Here is a 22,968-nt window from a genome sequence, read left to right on the forward strand (position 1 = left end):
ACGATGCGGTGTTGCGGTCAAGACGAGACCGACCCTAACCGGATGCCCTGACCAATCAATTTCAATTCGGTGGCAGAACGGGAAAGCCGGACCGTAAACTCTCGTCGGGCCGATCGCGCAGCGAGCATATTAATTACCTGCTCCCGTATGCTTTTCCGCAGGTACGTTCCTCGATTCTGTGGATCGGAGCCGTTTTATCATTTCCATCCGACGGACAACGATCTCGAAACGCTGGCTGAAAAATGGCTACGCGATAGCACCGACTCCGGGACAATGCGTTTTGTAACGCAACATCCTCGAACGCTACGACCACGGAAGGCTAGAAAACATGAAATAATGAAAACTGTCCAGGCAAGGTGGATAGAGAAAGACTTTCCTTTATTAACAAACCACGAAACTCGAGTCAGTGTCTCTTTCATGCTGTGGAAGCTTTCAAGTTCCTCGTTGAACACAACTTATAAAACTTAAGCTTAAAGCAAATACCAGATACAGTAATGTCTCTCTAATCGACGCTCAGATTGTCCACAAAAATGGACTATTTTGGAAGAGAAGATACGATAGTTCGAGCCTTGTTGCTCGGTTTTTTTTTATGGTTATCGATTGTCAACAACTATGAAAACGAGTCGCAAGGTTCGAATAAGTCGTATCTGCTCTTCCCAAACTGTCCATTTCCGTACGCAGCCTGAGCGTCAGTAAGGGAGACATTACTGTACATACGCGTGACTAGCACCTACACCGAGAGAAACTTGGTCCTTGGTAATCGACAATTAGCTCGAATTCGTTGATGTCTCTTTTTTTGGCTCGAAACAAGTATGACAAGTGGAATGATCCGTTGGAATATCGTTTTCGTTCAGCTTCCGCGACAGATCGACGTTCGCCGATTGTTACGTCGTTGCGTGAAAAAGTCAAGCGTCCCCTTGGTTCGACGATCGTCCGTCCTACTTGCAATGTATCATGACCTTGATCACGTCGGTCTGTCCCGATTTCGCAGCGTCGAACGCTGCCACGGTGTCCTCTATGTTGAAATGGTGTGTTATGAGCGGCGTCACGTCTATCTTTTTCGTAGCCAGAAGATTCAGGGCGTCGGCGTAACTGCGGGAAACGAGAGAAGGAAACATGATCGAACGGTTGTCCACGCTATTCGCCGAGTTCTGCGGCAAATGTTTCATTGGTAAAACAGTAGTAGAAACGTACTCGTTCACGTATCGGAACACGCCCCTGATGTCCACCTCCCTGCTGAGTGCGTCGAACAGTGGAATTTGCACCTCCGGTGCGCCCATGCCCACCAGAACTGCTACTCCGCCGGATCTGGTTGCCTGCAAACGCGAGTCGATGCTTTATGTCTATAGTGCGAGTGGATGAAAGAAGGAGAAGAGAAAAACCGGGGGTGAAAACTCACGAGAATCGCCAAGCGGATCATCGACTGCGCGCCGGTTGCGTCGATCGTCTTGTCAGGCTCTTCTCCGAGAAGATCGTGAATCTTCTTCGTGATCTCAGTTTCGTTGCACTTCTCCCTGTTGATGACGAGCGTCTCGTCGGCGCCCAACTTCTTCGCGACCTCCAACCTTTCTTGCACCAGATCTAAAGAAAACGTTCGACTTCAGCTTTTCTATTGCAGCTGCGGGCGAAGATTCTTTCTCAGCGTACCGAGGATTATGACTTTTCTGGCACCCATTGCTTTAGCTGTCAGCAGGCTTACGAGCCCGATCGGGCCTGCTCCCAAAATCAGCACCGACGATTCGATACCGATGTTGGCTCGCTTGCAAGCGTGCACGCCGACCGACAATGGCTCCATCAACGCCCCTTCTTCCAGCGACACGTCGTCCGGCAACCTGTGATGAAATGACCATTCTTATCGCCATCGAAGAGTTACAAATTATCCTTGTCCGTTTCCATCGACACATTTGTTCAGGTTTCTAGTTAGACCAGGGGCTAAAATATATTACCCCGGGATAATACGTACACCGTGCATTGTACTGGGGTGTCCCATAAGTTCTTTCCTTTTTTTTGATGCGAAATGATTACGCGATATTCGTTGTTCAAGGTTGATTCATTGAGCTATATATGAGCCGTTTATTTTAAGTCACTTTGTTTTTAAGTCGATATATTTAAGGGTTTGCGTTTTAACGCGTTTAAAAATATGGATGCTAACTTTCGAGAAGATTTACTTGTATTTGTTATCTCAAGATACTGATATTTTTTTCAGTATAAATAATTTCGTATAAACATTAAAAAATCACCACTTTTCATTACGGTAAAATGGCTTATGCCGCTTTCAAAATAAACGGCTCATATGAACCGTTCTGCTCTATTACCTTCGTCCATCTTTTAGGAAGCCTCATTGTGCCGCCTTTCCAAGATTGCTGAGGCTTATTTGCAAAATATCGATCAAGGCGCGTTTTTATTTCGCTGACGAATTTAAACCGTTTTTCACGGAGAGAATTTTTTTAACGAGAAGAACCAGTAATAATCGGATGGAGCAATATCTGGGGAGTACGGGGGATGAGGTAGAACGTCCCAATCGAACTGCAATAATTTTTTGTCTTATGATCAACGCGACATGCGATTTTGCGTTGTCGCGATGGAAAACGAGGCCGCGTCGGTTCGCCAATTCCGGCCGTTTCTCTGCTACGGCGGCTTTCAATTCATCGAGTTGATTACAATATTTAGCTGAATTGATCGTTTCAACTCGAGGAAGGAGCTCGTAGTAGACCACACCTTTCCGGTCCCACTAAATGCACAAAAGAACTTTCTTCTGATGAAGTCCTGGCCCTCGCAACGATTGAGGGACTATTGACGGTGTGGAACTTCGAATCGATTCACACATCCCATCTTGATTAAATGCTTATGCACCGTTGTCCTGGGTATGTTAGTGGCAATCCGCTATCAGCGAGCATATCTTTGATAAGGTCCGCATCCGTCGTTGTTGGACGGCCGCCGCGGTCTTCATCTTTCAAATCGAAATTGCCAGCTCTAAAACTCTTAAATCAATTGCGGACTGTCCTAATAGTCGTAGAACCATCACCGTAAACGGTACAAATCTCGTTCGCAGTGTCCTTTGCCCTATCACTTTTTTTTTAAAGCAATGAAGCATAACATGCCGCAAATGTGTGCTTCTTTTGGCTATCCATATTGAACGGCGCAGAAAAAATGTTATAAGGAACTTTGTCACCAACGAAACGTACTCTGAAAGAGCTCTGGGACGATTGAAACCGATACCCTAACAGCCAAGAGATGAGTTTGAGTTCGATTGTATTGAGTGTTTGAGTTTATACAATAAACACAACCAGTTAGAGTCATTTACAGCGCGGCGCAGAAAGAACTTATGGGACACCCTGATACAATTCCCATCCGGAAACCTCGATAGCACAAAACTCGGTCGGTGAAAACCTCGAGTGACTATGAAATCGCACGCGACGATTTTACTTACTTGAAGCAAAAGTCGGCGGCGTGTTTGTAGTAGCGTCTCAAGTTGCCGTGCACCGGTGGCGTGGCGCAGAACACCATTTCTTTGCACAAATTGTAACGGCCCTCCTTGCAGAATTTGCAGAATCTACATGGCACCCCGGGTTCGATGGCCACGCGGTCGCCAACCTGAATCGAAGCGGGTGTACAGTCATGTCTCCCGAATTGACGCTCGGATTGTGCACGAAAATGGACAATTTGGGAAGAGGAGACACGATTGTTCGAGCCTTGCAGCTCGTTTTTATAATTGTTGGCAATCGATAAGCATAAAAGACGAGCCACAAGGCACGAACAATCGTATCTTCTCCTCCAAAATTGTCCATTTCTTCAATCTGAGCGTCAATTAGAGAGACATTACTGTACTGCGTGAAAATGGTAAACGCGAAGCGTCGAAGATGAAACGTGAATTATGGGAAGCGAAAATGAACCAACGATGCCACTGCCAATTCGGACGACTCGTTTGCGTACCTTCAGATGTTTCACACCTTTTCCTAGCTTGGCCACCACGCCGGCAGCTTCGTGGCCGATGATCATCGGCTTGCGCACCACGAAGTCACCGATTTTTCCATTTACCAAATAGTGGACGTCGGAACCGCAGATGCCGACGCAGGCCATTTTGATCAGCACCTCTGCAAACGCACAAGCAAATTGATCCGATTCGTTCGGGGTAAGATCAACATTGATAGAATTTATGTGTTTCATCTTCCCGTATACAATTACGTTTACGTCGATTCTATCGCTAACAAAATTTAAGATAAGAATGAAAAATTCTGCATTTCTTTTTTGCTTCTCTTTTCAAGCATAACGTCCCATGCAGAGTATATCGTCATACTCTATTCCCTCAGATTACATACGTAGCCACGATAGGCGGCGATCTTTCGAAAAAATTTCGTAAGAGTTTATTCAGATGCTTCGAAATGATAACAGTTTAAGAACAGAAAAACTAAATGCCAGCTGCCGCTCTAAAATTGTATTTCGCTTCGGGCCCATCGAATGCACAGCCCGACGCCGACGATTGAGGCCGTCATAGTCCTATTTAAATTTACGCTAACAATTGTCTACTTTGCGTAGACGTAACCATTTGAAGATTTAAATTAAGCTTGAACTACTTCGCCGCCGTTTCGAATCTGCGAGGCAAATTCGATGTTCGTTTAGTACTTCCGCAAGAATAAATATTACATTTGCATCGATCGAAGAATATTTTCGTTGCTGGTTTCGTTAAAGTCTTATACATATGTGTTTCGTTTCGATTTCGACGAGTCACAGATCAATGCGAATACAAACACGGTTATTTACCATTGTCGCCGGGCTCTTCGATAGGAGTTTGTTCCTGGAATAAAAAAGAGATACGCGCTTAGTACAAATTTCATCTTTCACATTGATTCGTTTACGAACTAACGTCGTTCGCTTTTCATTCATCTGTTTATTTGTATATTTATTAACGAGTAAACGGCTATTATTGAAACAACAAAAACAGAAGCATAGCTTATGTCGAATTGAGCGAATATAATAATGTTACCGCTGTATTATCATTTATGAACTTTTGTGATATAACAAGCCCACGCGTCGTAACAAGTTCATACAAAAAGAGGCTATTTTTAGTGTCACCTAATGGGAACCGCGATCATTTGGCCAATTTGTATAAACTCCGTACGATGATTGAAGGTGAGGAAGAAGAAGAAAAAGAAGAAGAAGGAGAAGGAGAAGAAGAAGAAGAAGAAGAAGAAGAAGAAGAAGAAGGAGGAGGAGGAGGAGGAGGAGAGGAAGAAGAAGAAGAAGAAAGAGGAGGAGGAGGAGAAGAAGAAGAAAAAGGAGGAGGAGAGGAAGAAGAAAAAGGAGGAGGAGAGGAAGAAGAAAAAGGAGGAGGAGAGGAAGAAGAAGAAGAAGAAAGAGGAGGAGGAGGAGAAGAAGAAGAAAAAGGAGGAGGAGAGGAAGAAGAAAAAGGAGGAGGAGAGGAAGAAGAAGAAGAAAAGGAGGAGGAGAGGAAGAAGAAGAAGAAAAGGAGGAGGAGAGGAAGAAGAAGAAGGGGGACAAGAAGAGGAAAGAGAAGAATGAGAAGGTGACTAAACCTGGCGCAGATTGACAACAAAATACAGCGTCGGACCGAATGAAAAAAATACAAATAGCAACGGTGCCGTTGCTATCGGTCCCGTTGAGGCGTCCTATTTTCCTGGGACACCGGCTAGATTCAGCATTAACGCGGGTAATAACGCGGAAGAGATCGAACGCGTACAGGTACTGGCATATAACGAACGAACTGTGACAGAAATAGACAACCTTGTCCTTGCACGAACGATCCGTCGCGTCGCGCGATACCGCGTCTCGTTCCGTCGCGTCCCGTTTAGTTTCGATCCGCTCGTTATTGACGTTGCTCGACGCTCGCTTAATCAGACTAATCGCAACCGTCTAATTCCAATTAATCGCTGGCCAACGAGGTGAACAAGCCGGGCACTGATTGAGCTTTCAGCTATAGGCGAACCACTCGTATTGTTCTCGTTAAGTAACACTTCCAAAAAGAACGGCAAAGGAAAACCGTAATTGACAGCTCTCTCGAATGACCTCTGTTCGCCCTTCGATTCGGCCTATTTCCCGGTGTAACGTGTCGGCGCGACGAAAAGAAAAAGAAAAGAAAGAAAAACGAGACGATACTTTGGATCGCGGCCGACGAAACAATCGTCCTCGGAATTGAAAATCACGACTTTTCGATGGCAGGGTGGTACCGAGTTACGGTTTCAGAAATGCATACAGACCAGCCTAATATCGTTTATGCCGTAGAGAATTGCGGTGAGATTGTCCTGGGCCATGATTGATCACGACGCGACGCGACGAACGTGCAGATCGAACGATTCGGATCGAAACGGGAAAGAAAAGTTCCACCGCGGACTGCTGGAGCAAAACTCAAATCAGGGAAAGAAGAGCGCGCGGTCTCCATTATATATAGATATACCGCGTCTATAGATATATGTAGAAGCGTATACGTACGATTAGTTCTCGCTATCACCGCAGCGAGTTGCATTATCAGCGGCACCCTACAAAATTGTTCTCTCCTTCGACAAACAACGCGACTCCTGCGGATAGGCCAATTCGTCTTTCTCTCCCCCCCTCTCTCTCTCTGTTTCTCTCTATCTTACTCCCCCTCTCTTTTCTCCCAAAACGGGCTACCCTCCCCAAAGATATGTTACACTTCGACCACGATTTCGACCTGGATTTCGTGTTGCTTGCGCGTTCACCGATTAACAAATCAAAATGCTCCTCGGAACGGTACTTTTCCAAACTTCGATTCAGCTAGTGTATCGTTCTTGTTTCGGTTCAAAGTTCAGAATCCACTGATCTGTTGCGCAGTCCTCCGCTGCTTCGGAAACCGATGAAAATTTCGCAACGCCTCTACACAACTGGCTATCTATGAAAATTGTTACGAGCGCGATTCCTTTTTAACGCCGTTTATCGGAACTTGCTGATTAGCGTGTTCCGTCGAAGGGCGTTCATAAATCTGGCGAACTGCGTCGAGTCAGGCGTCTCGGAGGCGTGAAAAAAGAAAGAACACTTGCGCAAAACGTCGCTTGTCGAGACGATAGATAAACGTTACATCAATTTCAAGATATAAATAATCATTATTCGTGATGCAAATTGTGGTACTTGAATCGAGAAATGCAATGCTGATAGTAAAAGTGCTTTTTCTCATACGTTTCGCTATCGGCAACTTGTTTAGCGGTTCTTGGATTTTAATCTAGAAAAAATGATCAAGCCAGACGAGATAGCTTGCTTGCGTATACAGCACGGTAAACGATAAATGCGGACAGTTGTGTACGTAATAATCGAAATTCGAAATCCCGTCTCTTAATGGGGGGGATTAAAAGTTTTTTGCCCCCGTATCTAACTTCAAACAAGCCAAGCGTTATCTTATCTCTGACTCATAAATTTCGATGTATAATTCGGAAAATATTCCAAAAGCGTGTATATGCGTTGAACTAGAATTTGGCAATTACCGATTAAAATCTTATTTGGAATGAATTGGAATGTTATGGAATAACTTATTATTATTATTATTATTATTATTGGAATGACTTAATTGGAATTTTTCTGATAAAAAATATATTAAACGTTAAGACAGTTGATTTCACTTAGATGAAGCAATCATCAACGTCGTTACCAATTATTAGATATTAATGGTCAAGTATCGATTATAGATATTAATGATCAAGTACCGGTTAAAAATAATTATTGTTTATCGTTAATGGAGAGCCGGCAATGAAGAAAGAAATGAGGGAGAGAGAGAGAAAGATATTGAATAAGAGGGGAGATACTGGGAGAAAGATGACAGACGGTGCAGAAAATGCGGAGGCGAAACAGAAACATGGGAGCACCTACTGGAAAGATATAGGGAAGAAGAGGGGATACAGGAGAAGAGAAAAAAGGTATTAGCTGGAAACGGAAAGGGAGTGAAGTGCATAAGTAATATTTTTTAATCTATCTTTTCAATGGAAATTCTATTTAATGTACGCCTTTGCCACGTTTATTCGATTAATGTTTAAATCGGTAATAATGTAATCGAATCGTCGGCGATTAAATGAATGAGTTATTATTACAGTAAGAAATAATACAAATATTTTTTCGCGATGCTGCATCGCCTTATCGTAACAAAAGATAAACCTCGTAACGTCTGAGATATTACAACAGAGGCGCAGCGTTTAGGAAAAAAAATGATCTACAACGTCAACGCAAAACATCATTTTATTTTCGGTGATTGTTGTTGAATTTTCAAATGTTACTCCCATCCCCATATTCCCGTCGATTGCTTCACGGTGTCTCTGTTCTCTCTTCGAATTCTGGTGGTCGCGTTCGCTTCTCCTTTGACGAGAACTCTTCTGCTCTGTTGTGCTTTCGCTCGCTTCTGCAACGCAGTCTTTACTTTCGCTTTAATCATTTCTGGAGGAATCGTAGCGGTGGTTGTCGTACTGTAGACACTTCTCGAATCGAATCGTGATTTGCTGATGTTCGGGCGCTCCTCCTCCGTATCGAAGTTTTGTTTAGTAGAATCGAACGAATCGGTGGATTCCCTATCGTTATCTGCTTGTACGTCGGATAACCGTTCGTTCGTTTGAATTTCTGAGATACTGTTCACATTAACATCTTTTCCTCCATCACTGACAACAACTGCACTTTCCAAACGCGTATGCACTGCACTTTTCGACTCCTCTGTCTCTGGTGCAGAGGAGTCCTGAACGTCGCGAGAAATCGCTAACTCGTTAATAGAATTTTCAACTCCAAGCTGCAAACGACTGACTTCATCCTCACTCGCGTCGTCCGATTCGTTTTCTGTTGATTCAATTTCCTCGTCATATTCCTCAACCATTCCCATTTCCTTTAACAAGTCCTTCTCCATCTGTCTCGTCAAACCACTGGCCTTGATCTCTGCGTCTATGCAATCTTCTCTCCTAAATAAAATAATAACAGCGTCAAATCAAAATTAAATCTTTTTTACTATCGATGTTCATTGCGATGTGCTTACGAAATGTCGTCGAATGTTGGAAACAACTCGCTCTCGTATGCAAAACGCCTCTTAAAGAAATCTCGCACACAATTTACATCCCTTTCAAAATGGAGTTTAGCGTCAACATGCTCGGTGGAAATCATTTGTGGAAAATCAATGAGAATTGGTTTTCCACTGTTTGTAATCATAATATTAAACTCGTTGAAATCCCCGTGAATAACTCCGTGATTTCCAAGCTTTACGATTAAATTCATTAATTCGTCATAAAGGGATTCGACGTCTTCCAGTTCTCTTATACCGCAGCTAAATGGAAAAAGACACAATCAATGGGAAAAAACAATTTTCAAATGTGATGCATGGGAGTGAATTTCTTCTTACAGAGGTCCACCTTCCACTAATTCCATGACAACGCAGTGCCTGTTGAGATCGATCGGTTTCGGTACTGGAAATCCCCTGTCGAAGAGAGCTTTCATATAAGCGAATTCTCTTGTTGCAGATATTCTCGACAAGTATAACCATGACATTGATTTTCTATGCTGGTGATAATCTCTTTTGCCTTTAATATTTCGGAAACACGTTCTTCCTAATCTGTGTAGTTTTAAACATACTGATTCTCCTTCTTCGTTGGCAACAATGTAGATGTTAGACTCTTTGCCTACTCCAATTTGGTTGCCAAAAGATGCAACGACACCCCTTTGCGCCAACACTTTCAAAGCCAAGTAATCATAACCAGAATTTGTCAACCGATAACCATCATCTACAAAGGTAATTAAATTTTATTTTTTACCATTCAGTTTCTTTTCCCACGAAAGGATCATTTTGTAACTAATGTAAATATTGAAATTATACGAACAGTGTTTGCCACGTTCATAACTGAGAAGCCTGTGTTTACATAATTCCTTCATTAATTTGTGAACTCCTCCATACCGCAAATTAGCTATTTGAGCTGCCAGTGACGCAGGAACGAGCTCGTGATTTTTCATTCCCATCTCGATCTGTAATAAAATGAAATGTACATTACTGTTGTTAACGAAAATTAAAATAATTTATCGATGTTTAAAAGTCAATTATTTGAGTGCAATCTTCAATATTGAGAGGATCCAAGATAAAATAACGAACAGAAAAACATTTAATCTTTAAAGAACCTAGAACGAAAAATATTAACTAAGGGAACATAACCTTAATACACATACATTGGACTGCAGTCCAAAGAAAATCTTAACTAAAGTCAAGATGAAAATTTTCATCAACGTCTAAAAGTTGAATATTTAAGTGGCATCTATAAAATATAAACCATATCGAATGTAAGATACAAAATAAGAGAACATAACCTTACATTAAAATGCGTTCGATAAAGTTTAAATGTACAATACATTAAGGTGTGAGATTAATTTTAAATAGTTAATTACAGGAGAATACTTACAGCGGTTAAAACACGGAAATCGTCCCGCGTTAAATATCTTAACATTGTAACATTTAATTTTCCCATGATGTATTTACAATTTACAATACATATACATATGTCAATTCTTCCGTCGATCTATGTAACTTGTAGATACGAACACTAACCGCGAAAAATCGTGCAACTACATATCATTAGATTTGCTCCACAGATAAAGTCACTACACGAACTGTTTTCTATATAAGAAACGAATCTTGCTTGCTTGTTGTTACCGGCATGGCACAATCTATATATGTGTATACATATGGTACATATTATCGTGAGAATTATTCTCGCTTGCACATATGATAATTATTTCTGATGTTTATATACTTATATCGTAGCGTTGAACGTGAGTAATGTTAAGTTTCATTTCTAAATTCATACGATTCATCGCATTATATTATAGATAAGCTATGTCATAAAGTTAATCTGTCAAAAGACTAAAAGTAACACGATCATAACCTCTTGGTTTATAACCTCAACAGTGGAAACAAGTGTTTATTTAAACATTTTTACTAATTCTGAAGAATGTTTGCTGGATTGCGAAAATCCGCATTTATTTATCCTACCGCTGTCATAAAGAATCCCGCACGTAATTATGCTCTCCCAGCGATCAGACATTCAAAAAACTCAGTTTATCCACCAATTTTGGATATCTCTAAAAACGGGGTGAAGAGAAGAGAGAAAGAGGAATGGAGCAATAAAATTAGAAAGTTAGAAACCGTGGAGGAAAAATTGTTTGGACTAAATATGCCTTATTATTATGGTTGGCATTCTTTATTATTGAATGAGGGATGGATCCCTTATAACTCATTGGAACATGCTCAATGTATTACAAAAACCCATCTAGTAAATGACAATAAATTACCAGACCTTTATGATAAATTATGTACGTCGGAGCAATTAGATGTTTTGGTACAAAGCATAAAGAAGCCCATAGAAGATACAATTATTTTTGAGTATTCTAACAGATTGTGAGTATTATTTATTGTAACATTCATAATTTCTTTCGCTCGCTGATTGTAATAATTAAATAGTTGCTTGTAATGTAGGAGGGAAGATAATATAGAAAAGGAACCAGAAGCAAAACTACGCACTACCGCAAATGCAGTCATTTATCAAATTAATAGAATAATATTAACTGCACTGGCTTTGTTGTACCCACATTTAATGGAGGTAGAAGTAGATATTGAACCAAGAATCGAAGCTTTCTGGCTTCGGGGAAAAAGTTATGATCCAAAACAAGATACAGAAGCGAAAAAACCCAGAATGTATTCAACTGAAGTGCTAAAGGATGTTCCCATTCAATACTATGGTTTTCCCATTCTGCAACTGAGGAACAGATTACCGTTGAAAGAAATTCTTTCTGAGAGAGAATGTAATAACTTCAAATTTGAGTATCCCAAATTTCATCAAGACCCTTACATATTAGGGTATAGGCTTGAATATAAGCATGCTACTAATATACCCGGATTTTGGCCTGGTGATCCATCAGAATTTGGGTTGCTATCTTACCAAAATTACTGTAACCTAGTATTTAGAAAACCGTCTTTTGATGATACATTGGATGTGATCTCAGTGCAAGCTATATTTGCCTCTTTCAGCTGGTTATTGTCTCAGGCTTGTTATCAAGGTATACATTACTATGTACATATTAACTTTCTTATATTTCCTAGTAAACGAACACATTTAAATAATAAAATATTGACTACGAGTTTAGGTTTTACTACAGTCAATGAACTCACATATCCACTGGTAACACAGACTGTTCTAACGGATGGTCAATCTTGGTCATTCTGTACCTATCAATTAAATACGATATTATTGCAATCACCATTCATAGAAGAGAATCCTACGAGCAATATATGCTGGATAACCAAACCCATGAAATTATTTGATTCAGTGGAGAACGAACAAATTCATGGTTTCAATGAAGACGTGTTAAAAACGTTGATCAAATTTTATATTAACACGCCCGAAGAAAGGACCGATCTAAATATGAAGCCTTATTTGGGAGAATCTGTGAAATATCTTGCTGATATTTCAGATACCGCTCGGAGAACATGGCTGGAAAATTCATTCAAGTATATTATGACGAATCGATCGAGACATTTGTACGTAACGAATTATATCGATAGTTGTACAATAGATTATGCATAACTATCAATTTCTTTCTGTTTTACAGCAAAATACCTGAAATACCTAATTGGCACAAATTGTATTTAATCCAACATGAAACTCGACCCATGGATAAGAAACGGGATCCATGGCAGTTCGGTTATAATCCATTTAAACGAAGAATGGACGATCATAAACCAATTTATATACCTAGATGCCATCGAGAAAATCCGAGTAAGAGACAAATAGGCCGATGGGCGAAAACGTATTACCCGGATGCGTAAAATGTTTTTCTGAAGTTCAAATAAAACCATTTATTATACGTTGATTATCTTGTCGTGATTGTAATATTTCTTTTTATGCTATATTCGATACTGACAACGAGGTAAATTATATTAACTTTTCGATGATCTACTACTGCATTATACGCCTATACGATCCGACTAAATGTAAATTTAATATGCTCTTTATATAATAGATCTCTTTTTTAAAATGAATTGTTTGCTATTATAATATTAGTATCATAGTAACGTTATTTATTGATATATCACGGTATTAATCGAATTAGGCGATAGTTCCAAGCGCATGGTACCTCTGTCCACATCAGTTATGATCACAGTCTTCGACGATTTGTTCCTAGAATGCATAAATAAAAGTGCAATAGAAATTAATTTCATTCTTATTTAGTTTTTGGATTTTTGTTTACCTATTGCACAGCACAGCAACAATTTCTTTCGACGGTGTAACGAAGGCTGTAGCCCTAATGATGGCGGTATCGGTGACCGATACCCTAACAGAGTTTCTGTCAACGAATCGACTAAAATGTTTGATGGCGTAGTATATGCCCGTTTTGTAAAATTCATCCTTGCTCGGGTTCACAATAACGCCGACATCGTTGGTATTGTTAAGCCAGTTCGGCCCTCCTTTGTCGTCGAGAACCAAATTCCAGTCCATCCATCCAACGGTCCAGTGATTCATGTACTTCAAGAAAGATGTTCCCGTTAGAAATTATAATAAGAATACGGTTGCTCTGTTCTCATATTTCTCTACCTCGATTATGCTCGAAGCATATGTCTCGGCTCTGCTCCATATTTTCGACACGACGCGCGGACTTCCCCATGAACTCGGTACTAAACAGATATAGAGAAAACAACTGAGACTTCGCCGCCACTACTAGCTTTTCAGCTTCTCGAGCGCTAGAGAAACGTCACCTGTAGATGCTTCCGTCATTAGAATAATTTTATCCGGATAGTCATCGTGGACCCAATCCAACACCGTTGCAGGCATCACAGAGTCCATATAAAAATGCACAGCGGTTCCAGCAGCGTACTTCGACGCCTTCTCGTCCGCAAACGTCGGCGTGACGAACCAAGGCAACACGATCCTGTTGTCATCCAGAAGCAGAATCAGTGTTTCATTGTGCACCGACGACGCCAACGTTGGGCCCATAAAATTGCCAACCCAATTGGTCAGCATTTCGGGGGTCCAGCCCATGGTGGTAAGAGGGAAGCCAGGATTAAAAGCATTTAGCGGCTCGTTGCCCGTCGAAACGGCCCATATATCGAGACCGTTCTCTTTGTACGCATCCAGAAATTTTATTATGTAGTCGGCATAAGTCTGATAGTATTCTTTCTTCAAGAAACCTGTAACGGAATGCCATTAGTTGATTCACTTTGGTCACTTTCTTCCAACGATGTGACAAGAGTCCCTATTCAAAGTCGCCAAAAGTACAATCTTCCCCGCAAAACAGATACAGCAATGTCTCCCTAACTGACGCTTAGATTGTGCAGAAAAATGGACAATTTGGGAACAGGAGATACGATTATCCCGGCTTTGCGCCATGTTTTTATAATCGTTGACAATCGGTGACCATAAAAACAAGTCGCAAGGCTCCTCTTCCCAAATTGTCCATTTTTGTGGACAATCCGAGCGTCAATTAGGGAGACATTACCGTATCGCGTTGGCACCGGAAGATTTTATCTCATAGCGACATTTTTAAGATGACCTCCGTCGTTACCAAATCCATTGTATTGTTTGTTAGTCTTCATCCATATCGGAGCTGTCCACGCAGCGCTGACCAGTTTTACGTCGGGATTTAATTCGCGAGCTTTCTTCACGAATGGTATCTTGTATTCGTGATCTTCTTTCGAGAGTGCAAAGTGTTCCAGCGAAGTGTCGTTCTCGTCCTCGTCGTAGGTGTAGCCTCTCGTAGAGAAGTCGGTACCAGCGATCGGCACGCGACCTAAATTGTACCTGCTGCCCACTTTCGGGTCGTAGTACGTGCTGCATGCGTTAAAAACAATAAACTATCATGTAATTGTCCGTAAACTTCATTCGTAGTTCTACACTTTAGAGTCTAGAACGCCGGGAGTTTTGAGGGCGAGTCATCCCTTATACGCCCCATACTTGATTAAGTACGCGATCGTTCACACGGTATACCTACCACAGTAATGTCTCCCTAACTGACGCTGAGATTGGACAAAAATGGACTAACTGACACAAAAATGGAAAATTTGGGAAGAGGAGATACGATTATTCGAGTTCTTCTAGTTGTTGACAATTCGTAACTATAAAAACGAAGAGCAAGACTCGAATAATCGTATCTCCTCTTCCTAAATTGTCCATTTTTCTAGACAACCTGAGCGTCAATTAGGGAGACATTACTGTACCTAATCGATATTTTTATATTAGGGTGTCCCATAAGTTCTTTCCTTTTTTCTGATGCGAAATGATTACACGATATTTGTTGTTTAAAGTTGATTTATCGAGTTATATATGAACCGTTCTGCTCTATTACCTTCGTCCATCTTTCAGGAAGCCTCATTGTGCCGCCTTTCCAAAATTGTTGAGGCTTATTTGCAAAATATCGATCAAGGCGCGTTTTTATCTCGCTTACGAATTTAAACCGTTTTTCACGGAGAGAATTTTTTTAACGAGAAGAACAAGTAATAATCGGATGGAGCAATGTCTGGGGAGTACGGAGGATGAGGTAGAACGTCCCAATCGAACTGCAATAATTTTTTGTCTTATGATCAACGCGACATGCGATTTTGCGTTGTCGCGATGGAAAACGAGGCCGCGTCGGTTCGCCAATTCCGGCCGTTTCTCTGCTACGGCGGCTTTCAATTCATCGAGTCGATTACAATATTTAGCTGAATTGATCGTTTCAACTTGAGGAAGGAGCTCGTAGTAGACCACACCTTTCCGGTCCCACTAAATGCACAAAAGAACTTTCTTCGGATGAAGTCCTGGCCCTCGCAACGATTGAGGGACTATTGACGGTGTGGAACTTCGAATCGATTCACATATCCCATCTTGATTAAATGCTTATGCACCGTTGTCCTGGGTATGTTAGTGGCAATCCGCTATCAGCGAGCATATCTTCGATAAGGTCCGCATCCGTCGTTGTTGGACGGCCGCTGCGGTCTTCATCTTTCAAATCGTAATTGCCAGCTCTAAAACTCTTAAATCAATTGCGGACTGTCCTAATAGTCGTAGAACCATCACCGTAAACGGTACAAATCTCGTTTGCAGTGTCCTTTGCCCTATCACTTTTTTTAAAGCAATGAAGCATAACATGCCGCAAATGCTTCTTTTGGCTATCCATATTGAACGGCGTAGAAAAAATTTTATAAGGAACTTTGTCACCAACGCGGAAAGAACTTATGGGACACCCTAATAGTTTATACACTCGAATCGAACTTATACATCGTCAAAAAATTACCGTATCAGTTGATCCTGAGTAGCGGGGCTAAGTTTCTTTATGTTTATGCCAACGGAGTCGGTGAAGGCGCCTCCGAATCCGAGAATCGTTTGATACGTCTTCGACCTGTTTAAAACCAAATGTTCCTCGGAGGGTGAATGGTTCTCATCCGGGCTAAACTTTCCGCTCGACATCCGCAATCTGTCGCCTCCCTTGTTCGAGACGTACCAGTAAAAGCTCCCTTTCTCCGGGATCTTTGGCTCAGCATCCGGGGTGTCGTCGCAATATGTGGAATTGCAAACGCACGCGAGTACACCGTTGTCGACGATATAAGGCACGCAGTCCTTCGCACAAGCTGCGCATCCAACAACGACATCCTGTGTGTAGTTTACGCTATCGCAGTGCCGCGAATGCGTTGAACGAGCAACGCGTTAATTGCCGAATAAATATTCTAAAAAGTCTCGCGAAACACGCGGCTGTTCATTCGATCGAAACGCTATCTCGGTAAGATTAACATCTAGCGATCCTAATCAATATGTAACGATACGCATACGTATAGTACCTGCGACAGAGAAGAAACCGAGAACGAGGAATGTTCTCCACATGCTTTCAGGCATTCGTTGCCCTATGTCGAAGTCGAATGAATCTAACAAACTGACAGAAGGCGAGCAAGTGACTGCATGTATTTATAGTTTCCGAGTTAGCGTTGAAGAAATAATTCACGTCTACGCGGTTCGCTCCCACGCGAAAATGTTTAATACATGATCCTTATGCAAATTGAAACATTCTTTTGTCTTCTTTACGATATTATCGGCGTGGGTTCCTATGCATAGCAGTGCTTTTACCGCACGTGTTCTCGGTCGCGCGGTCTCTACAGTCAATGACACGCTAACAGTATCGAGTGCAACCTATTTAACGGCTATTAGGAAGCGCGTGTACAAAAAAATGCACAGAGGAAACTATGACACGGCAAACGTGCGTGGTCTACAATGGTAGACCACGCGCCAGGTCCATAGTTAAAAGGAACCATAATCTGTTCCGGTTCAGTATATCGTTTCGAAGGTCGATAAGCAACTTCAATCTTGCATTGTCGAACAGTGCACATTTATTTTTATCGCAGAACAATACAATTCAACGAGAATACGTATATGTACCCATAGGAAATCTGATATACATGATTTAACTGCGAATCCTTATGAAACATAAAGTTTGATACCCTTTAATTTTTTTGTTTTGTTTTCTTTTCAGTGTTTGTCGTTGTTGTGATAAGTTCATGAAATTCGCAGTCTACCCAGAATTATTGCTTGTATATTATGGTGTTCATAGAAAGCGGAGACAAGCCCACCTGCACCAGACCCCTCTCTGCGTCCTGCAGTGTCACGGTAGTGGGCTCGGACGCTCTGCAACGAGACGAAAAATCAATCAGATCACCGCGATGAACTGCAATCTGTGGAACAATGTGTCCAACAATAATTCGGTAAGAATTCAGTTACTTGTTATAGAGTACAACGACGACTTCGTCCGTCGGCGTTACGAAGGCCGAAGACTTGACGGTGTCGGTGTCGGTGATATTAATCCTGACGGAATCTCTGTCGACGAACTTGCTGAAATGCGCGATGGCATAATACATCGACAGCTTGAAGAATTCATCGCTTTCCGGATTTACGACGATGCCTGCGTTCAGAGTATTGTTGATCCAAGTTGGTCCACCAGCTTGATCCAACACCAAGTTCCAGTCCACCCAGCCGACCGCCCAATTATTCAAATGCTGAAATCGCACGAGTTACGGTCGTCACCCCGATTGCTATTTCCTCCGACCGCGAACGAAAACTGTTCTCACCTCGATTATACTCAAGATGTATTCTTCCCCGAGGGTCCACATGTCCGACACGAGAGTCGATCTTCCCCAATACGTCGGGCCTAAATACAGAATTCGATAGGAGATCGCAAACGACAGCAATTTCAAAGCGAAAGGAAGGCTCACCTTGCGACGCTTCGGTCATGAGAATCAGTTTATTGGGACTCAAATCATGGGTCTCGTCCAGCACCGTAATGGGGGCTAGAAAGCCGAAGTACCAATGCACGGCGGTGCCTACGGTGTACTGCGACGCTGTTTCATTGTTATACAACGGCTCGACCCAACGTGGCAGTAAATCTCTGTCGTCGTCGAGGGCCAAGACGCGCGTCTTATGGCTGGCCGATGCAGCCAAAGTCGGCCCCAGATTCTCGGCCACCCAGTCAGCCATGCTTTCGGGTGTCCAGCCCATAGAGATTACTTTCGAGGAATTGATATGGGAGTTGATCGTCGGTTCGTTGCCTGTCGTAATCGCCCATATGTCCAGGTCGTGCATCTTATATGCATCGGCAAACTTAGCCAGATAGTCCGCGTAAACCTGATAGTACTCCTTCTTCAAGTACCCTGAACGTATAACGTACACGGATAACTATAATTAACTTTGGTCTAGTAGAAAAACTGAAGTTAACTCGCTATTGGAAAATTAATTGCAGTGTTATTTTATGGATGAATGAAACTGTTGGAGCAAATGCTTACCGAAAGATGCGAAATCCCCGTTGGTTTTCATCCAGCCAGGAGCGGACCACGCGGACGCAAAGAATTTCGTGAAAGGATTTAATTCGCGAGCTATATTCGCGTATGGTATTTTGAAATTGAGATCCTCTGGCGCGAGGGAGAAATGCTCCAACGATGTATCGTTGGCTACGTCGTCCAACGAGTAAGGTCTCACCGAGAAGTCGGTGCCACCAATTGGAAACCGAGCCAAGTTGTATTTGCTTCCAACTAGCGGATCGAAGTATGCCCTGCGAACAATCGAATTTGAACGTATCACGAATCGAATGTAAAGCGAATTCGGTCCTCGAGCATGCGTCGACGCGGAAGCATTCGAAATCCGAACGCTCGCACTTGCAGATCGCAAATGGTAACTTTGTTCCATGACATGGTAAATTTATTCCATGCGAGTGCTATCATTGAGAGCGCATTAAATAAAACGCTTAGATAATCGTAAACGTCTAATCAATTTTCTGTTATAGCTGCGATAAATTCCCGTCGTCCAATTTGCTCCCAAATTGGACCGCACAAGGTGCGAGCTCCAATTGAACGAGAAATTATGACAACATTCGAGACATTTCATGAGGATTTTCTGCGTGTTGTATACCTCATCAGTTGCATCTGCGTAGCCGGGCTGAGCTTCTTCATGTTTATACCGGTCGAATCGGTGAACGCACCGCCGAAGCCAAGAATCTTTTGATACATTTTCTCTCTATTTATCGTCAAAGTCACGTTCGTAGGTACATCGAAAGAGCTGCTGAATGTACCCTCCGACAACTGCATCCTGAGTCCAGCCTTGTTCGTTTCATATTGGAAAAAGTTATCTCTGTTTAGGAAAAGCGATTCAAGGTTCAGCGAATCGTCGCAATAAGTTGCATTACAAACGCACGCCAGTAATTCGTTATCCACTGTATAGGGTACGCATTGTTTGTCACCTGAAATCAGTAAATATTATACACATGCAACGCTTTAGAACTATTACAAACCCGTAGCCTTCTTCATCTACTAGTAAACCCTTCACCGAATACAGTAATGTCTCCCTTACTGACGCTCAGATTGTCCACTAAAATGGATAATGTGGGAAGAGGAGATACGATTATTCGAGCCTTGCGACTCGTTTTTATAGTTGTTGACAATCGATAACCATAAAAAACAAGTCACAAGGCTCGAAGCGTATCTCCTTTTCCCAAATTGTCCATTTTTGTGGTCGATCTGGGCGTCAATTAGAGAGACATTACTGTACAGTAATGTCTCCCTTACTGACGCTCAAATTGTGCAGAAAAATGGACAATTTGGGAAGAGAAGATACGATTATTCGAGCCTGGAAACTCGTTTTTATAGTCGTTGACAATCGATAACCATAAAAAACAAGTCACAAGGCTCGAAGCGTATCTCCTTTTCCAAAATTGTCCATTTTTGTGGTCGATCTGGGCGTCGATTAAAGAGACATTACTGTACAGTGAACTCTCCCTAATTGACGCTGTCATTCTGCACAAAAATGGACGCTTCGGGAAGAGGAGATACGATTATTCGAGCCTTTCAACTCATTTTTATAGTTGTTGACAATCGATAACCATAAAAAACGAGCCACAAGGCTCGAAGCGTATCTCCTTTTCCAAAATTGTCCACTTTTGTGGTCGATCTGGGCGTCGATTAGAGAGACATTACTGTACAGTAATGTCTCCCTTACTGACGCTCAAATTGTGCAGAAAAATGGACAATTTGGGAAGAGGAGATACGATTATTCGAGCCTTGCAACTCGTTTTTATAGTTGTTGACAATCGATAACCATAAAAAACAAGTCACAAGGCTCGAAGCGTATCTCCTTTTCCAAAATTGTCCATTTTTGTGATCGATCTGGGCGTCGATTAGAGAGACATTACTGTATGTACAGTCCTTTCTACGAATATCGTAACGCAGACTCGTAGACGAAGCGAGAAAGGAGTTCAACTATACCTTTGACGAGGGTGAGAGCGAAGGCGAAGCCTGCGAAAACGAACGATTTCCACATTGTTGAAACGTGTATCGGTATAATAATTGAATCGAGCCGATCTGGAAATTATATAGTCCCGCTATTGGTAATTTTGCAATGGAGTGGGTGGGGGGATATGATAATGCATTCATTGGCATGTTTGTCGCAGATGTTCGATTTACGATTGCCATAACGAGTGAAAGATATTTTTGAAATACTGTTCAAATTACCATAATTATTATTTATCTTCGAAGACCAGACTGTGTTTACCGATGGATATTCGATATTTCTTTAATAATAAAACCTTGACATTGGGTGAATGTTTTAAAAGGCTGTTGCTTGGTAATAACAACCTTCTGAATTTTCCGATTCTCATTTTTTGCTTCCCTGCGTTTGCGTTGCAATGTATCATGTGTAGAAAAATTATCGTTCCCATTAGAGAAGAAAACAATATTTATTTGCTTGTTGTTTATTGCGCGGGCTATAAAGCTCTGTTGTTCATAATACATGTTCACAAGGAAATGTTAACTTAGTTCAGGCTATATTTTTTTCTAGGCAACGTTATTTCAAGTAATGAAAGATTAATCTTGGAACAGGATTACTGAACAAGCGCGAGCTAAGCACACGAGCTTCTCCTTATGTAATTGCATATATAGACAGAGCGGTGCATTTACATTAAAAAGGAATATCATAAATACATACATACGTATAATGTAATTTATGTATTCAGAGATAACTTAAGCACACACGCCACAAATATACGAGATGCGAACTTTCCAAATGTATTGTAACAAATGAATGAATCATACAAATGTCGAAACAATGTAAAACGAAATGCTGGCATCTGTATTTATTTGGTTGCGTTGACGATACAGCTGACAAGACGGTCTGTAAAAAGAACCTACAATCTAATTTAGATTTTTATTATCAGTGGTCACAATAATTGAAGAATAATCTGAAAGCACGGAGAAACAGAGATGTCTTCGCCAGCCTCCTGGAAGAAACTAAAATCTAAGTAACTTTGTAAATAAATAAAGAAATCTATAAGTAACCAAGAGAGTTCGAAATTAATGTTATTGGACTTAACACGTTTGTGGTGGTGCTACGCATCAATTTCTAACCATAGATGTAATTAGGCATAATTATGCGTTTTTATCGCTAATTATGGTTCATATGGATCGTAGAGCACTATCATCCACGTGGTGACAGTCGCCGAACTAACAAAGTCCTTGAAAATAAATTAATTACGCGGAAATTGGAGCATAAGAAAGCAAATCAAGGATATAGGATTGGTCAGGAGAATCTGCTGCATCGATGTCATTGATAAATACAAATGACAACGCTGCGGAACGCAATTTACTGGTTTTTGAAGCCTGATCAACTATTATGTTAACCCCTTAATGCACAGATTTTTTGAAAAAGGCCGGCCAAAAAAAATCAAATTTTTTAAATGTAAAAGAACACAATTTAGAACGTTGTCTTGGCAAGAAAATTACAATAATACAAAAATAATCAAAATTTTTATTGCAACTTTGGATTTTACTATTATTATTATTATTGTTATTATTATTATTATTATTATTATTATATTTTATTTTATTTTACATTATATTTTAGTAAAATATATATTGAAAAATCAGAATCTGAATCTGAATACCCTGTCGGAAAGCGGCTCACAAGGAAGAGATAAGTCGTAAGTGATAAGTAGAAAAAGGATATATTTTATACTTGAATATATATAAGTAAGTGTTATAGCTTAGAATCCCATGTAAATGATAAATATCAATAAAACGATTGTTTTTCTTTTTGCTTTCACATTGTTATTTTCAAGTCTCGATTGCATTCGAGTGTGAAAAATTATAGCAACATAAAGTACAATGCCGCTCGAATTATCTCGAGTGTTAACTCGAGCGTGCACGTTAAGGGGTTAAATAATTGTTTAGCGGTGTTGTCATCTGTATTTGCCACACTATATTAATGCCGCAGATTCTCCTGGACAGTTCGATGCCCATGGTTAACTTTCTTGTTGCCTTAATTATGTTATGATTAATTTCGGCGATCCTGCAATGTGTACACAAGGAATAACATGATTTTGGCGATAGCGGTGCCTCTCACGGTGAAAACTGGAAGCTCCTTAGGGGTCCGTACAGCGCCAATTACACCATGGCAAAACGCTGAAACTGCTGACCAAAGATAGTTCAAACATCTA

At 41.2% G+C, this 22,968-nt stretch overlaps 5 protein-coding genes across 8 annotated transcripts; 1 reads left to right on the plus strand and 4 right to left on the minus strand.

Annotated features, from left to right (window-relative positions):
• Positions 1-357: 357 nt before the first annotated feature.
• LOC117230104 (sorbitol dehydrogenase) lies at positions 358-6,467 on the minus strand. 2 transcript variants are annotated; one of them, XM_076524581.1, is made up of 8 exons: positions 6,448-6,467; positions 4,762-4,795; positions 3,934-4,094; positions 3,431-3,594; positions 1,648-1,832; positions 1,400-1,581; positions 1,195-1,316; positions 358-1,092 (listed from the first exon to the last, which is right to left on the minus strand). In XM_076524581.1, the coding sequence occupies exons 3-8, from the start codon at positions 4,078-4,080 to the stop codon at positions 939-941; spliced, it is 954 nt and encodes a 317-aa protein (XP_076380696.1). In that variant the 5' UTR covers positions 4,081-4,094; positions 4,762-4,795; positions 6,448-6,467; the 3' UTR covers positions 358-938. The 2 variants fall into 2 exon arrangements, with proteins under 2 accessions (XP_076380696.1, XP_033343097.2); XM_033487206.2 differs by lacking the exon at positions 6,448-6,467 and adding an exon at positions 6,216-6,379.
• A 1,470-nt stretch (positions 6,468-7,937) lies between these two features.
• RIOK2 (RIO kinase 2) lies at positions 7,938-10,496 on the minus strand. The gene is made up of 5 exons (XM_033487205.2): positions 10,380-10,496; positions 9,810-9,951; positions 9,335-9,713; positions 8,975-9,259; positions 7,938-8,900 (listed from the first exon to the last, which is right to left on the minus strand). The coding sequence occupies exons 1-5, from the start codon at positions 10,443-10,445 to the stop codon at positions 8,231-8,233; spliced, it is 1,542 nt and encodes a 513-aa protein (XP_033343096.2). The 5' UTR covers positions 10,446-10,496; the 3' UTR covers positions 7,938-8,230.
• Positions 10,497-10,650: 154 nt separating this feature from the next.
• Positions 10,651-12,846, plus strand: mRpS30 (mitochondrial ribosomal protein S30). Of its 2 annotated transcripts, XM_033487201.2 has the most exons (5): positions 10,656-10,749; positions 10,807-11,374; positions 11,453-12,033; positions 12,121-12,514; positions 12,586-12,846. In XM_033487201.2, exons 2-5 carry the CDS (start codon positions 10,929-10,931, stop codon positions 12,800-12,802), a joined length of 1,638 nt encoding a protein of 545 aa, XP_033343092.2. In that variant the 5' UTR covers positions 10,656-10,749; positions 10,807-10,928; the 3' UTR covers positions 12,803-12,846. The 2 variants fall into 2 exon arrangements, with proteins under 2 accessions (XP_033343091.2, XP_033343092.2); XM_033487200.2 differs by having other exon boundaries at positions 10,651-11,374.
• Positions 12,818-16,898, minus strand: LOC117230101 (lysosomal acid glucosylceramidase). 2 transcript variants are annotated; one of them, XM_033487204.2, is made up of 7 exons: positions 16,784-16,898; positions 16,243-16,576; positions 14,536-14,801; positions 13,730-14,161; positions 13,569-13,648; positions 13,225-13,499; positions 12,818-13,154 (listed from the first exon to the last, which is right to left on the minus strand). In XM_033487204.2, exons 1-7 carry the CDS (start codon positions 16,836-16,838, stop codon positions 13,055-13,057), a joined length of 1,542 nt encoding a protein of 513 aa, XP_033343095.2. In that variant the 5' UTR covers positions 16,839-16,898; the 3' UTR covers positions 12,818-13,054. The 2 variants fall into 2 exon arrangements, with proteins under 2 accessions (XP_033343095.2, XP_033343094.2); XM_033487203.2 differs by having other exon boundaries at positions 14,524-14,801.
• A 405-nt stretch (positions 16,899-17,303) lies between these two features.
• On the minus strand, positions 17,304-20,812 carry LOC117217345 (lysosomal acid glucosylceramidase). The gene is made up of 7 exons (XM_033464882.2): positions 20,744-20,812; positions 19,395-19,722; positions 18,773-19,038; positions 18,206-18,640; positions 18,062-18,141; positions 17,715-17,989; positions 17,304-17,621 (listed from the first exon to the last, which is right to left on the minus strand). Exons 1-7 carry the CDS (start codon positions 20,796-20,798, stop codon positions 17,519-17,521), a joined length of 1,542 nt encoding a protein of 513 aa, XP_033320773.2. The 5' UTR covers positions 20,799-20,812; the 3' UTR covers positions 17,304-17,518.
• Positions 20,813-22,968: the final 2,156 nt, after the last annotated feature.

Source organism: Megalopta genalis, chromosome 9 (assembly GCF_051020955.1).
Source record: "Megalopta genalis isolate 19385.01 chromosome 9, iyMegGena1_principal, whole genome shotgun sequence".
Classification (NCBI taxonomy): domain Eukaryota; kingdom Metazoa; phylum Arthropoda; class Insecta; order Hymenoptera; family Halictidae; genus Megalopta; species Megalopta genalis.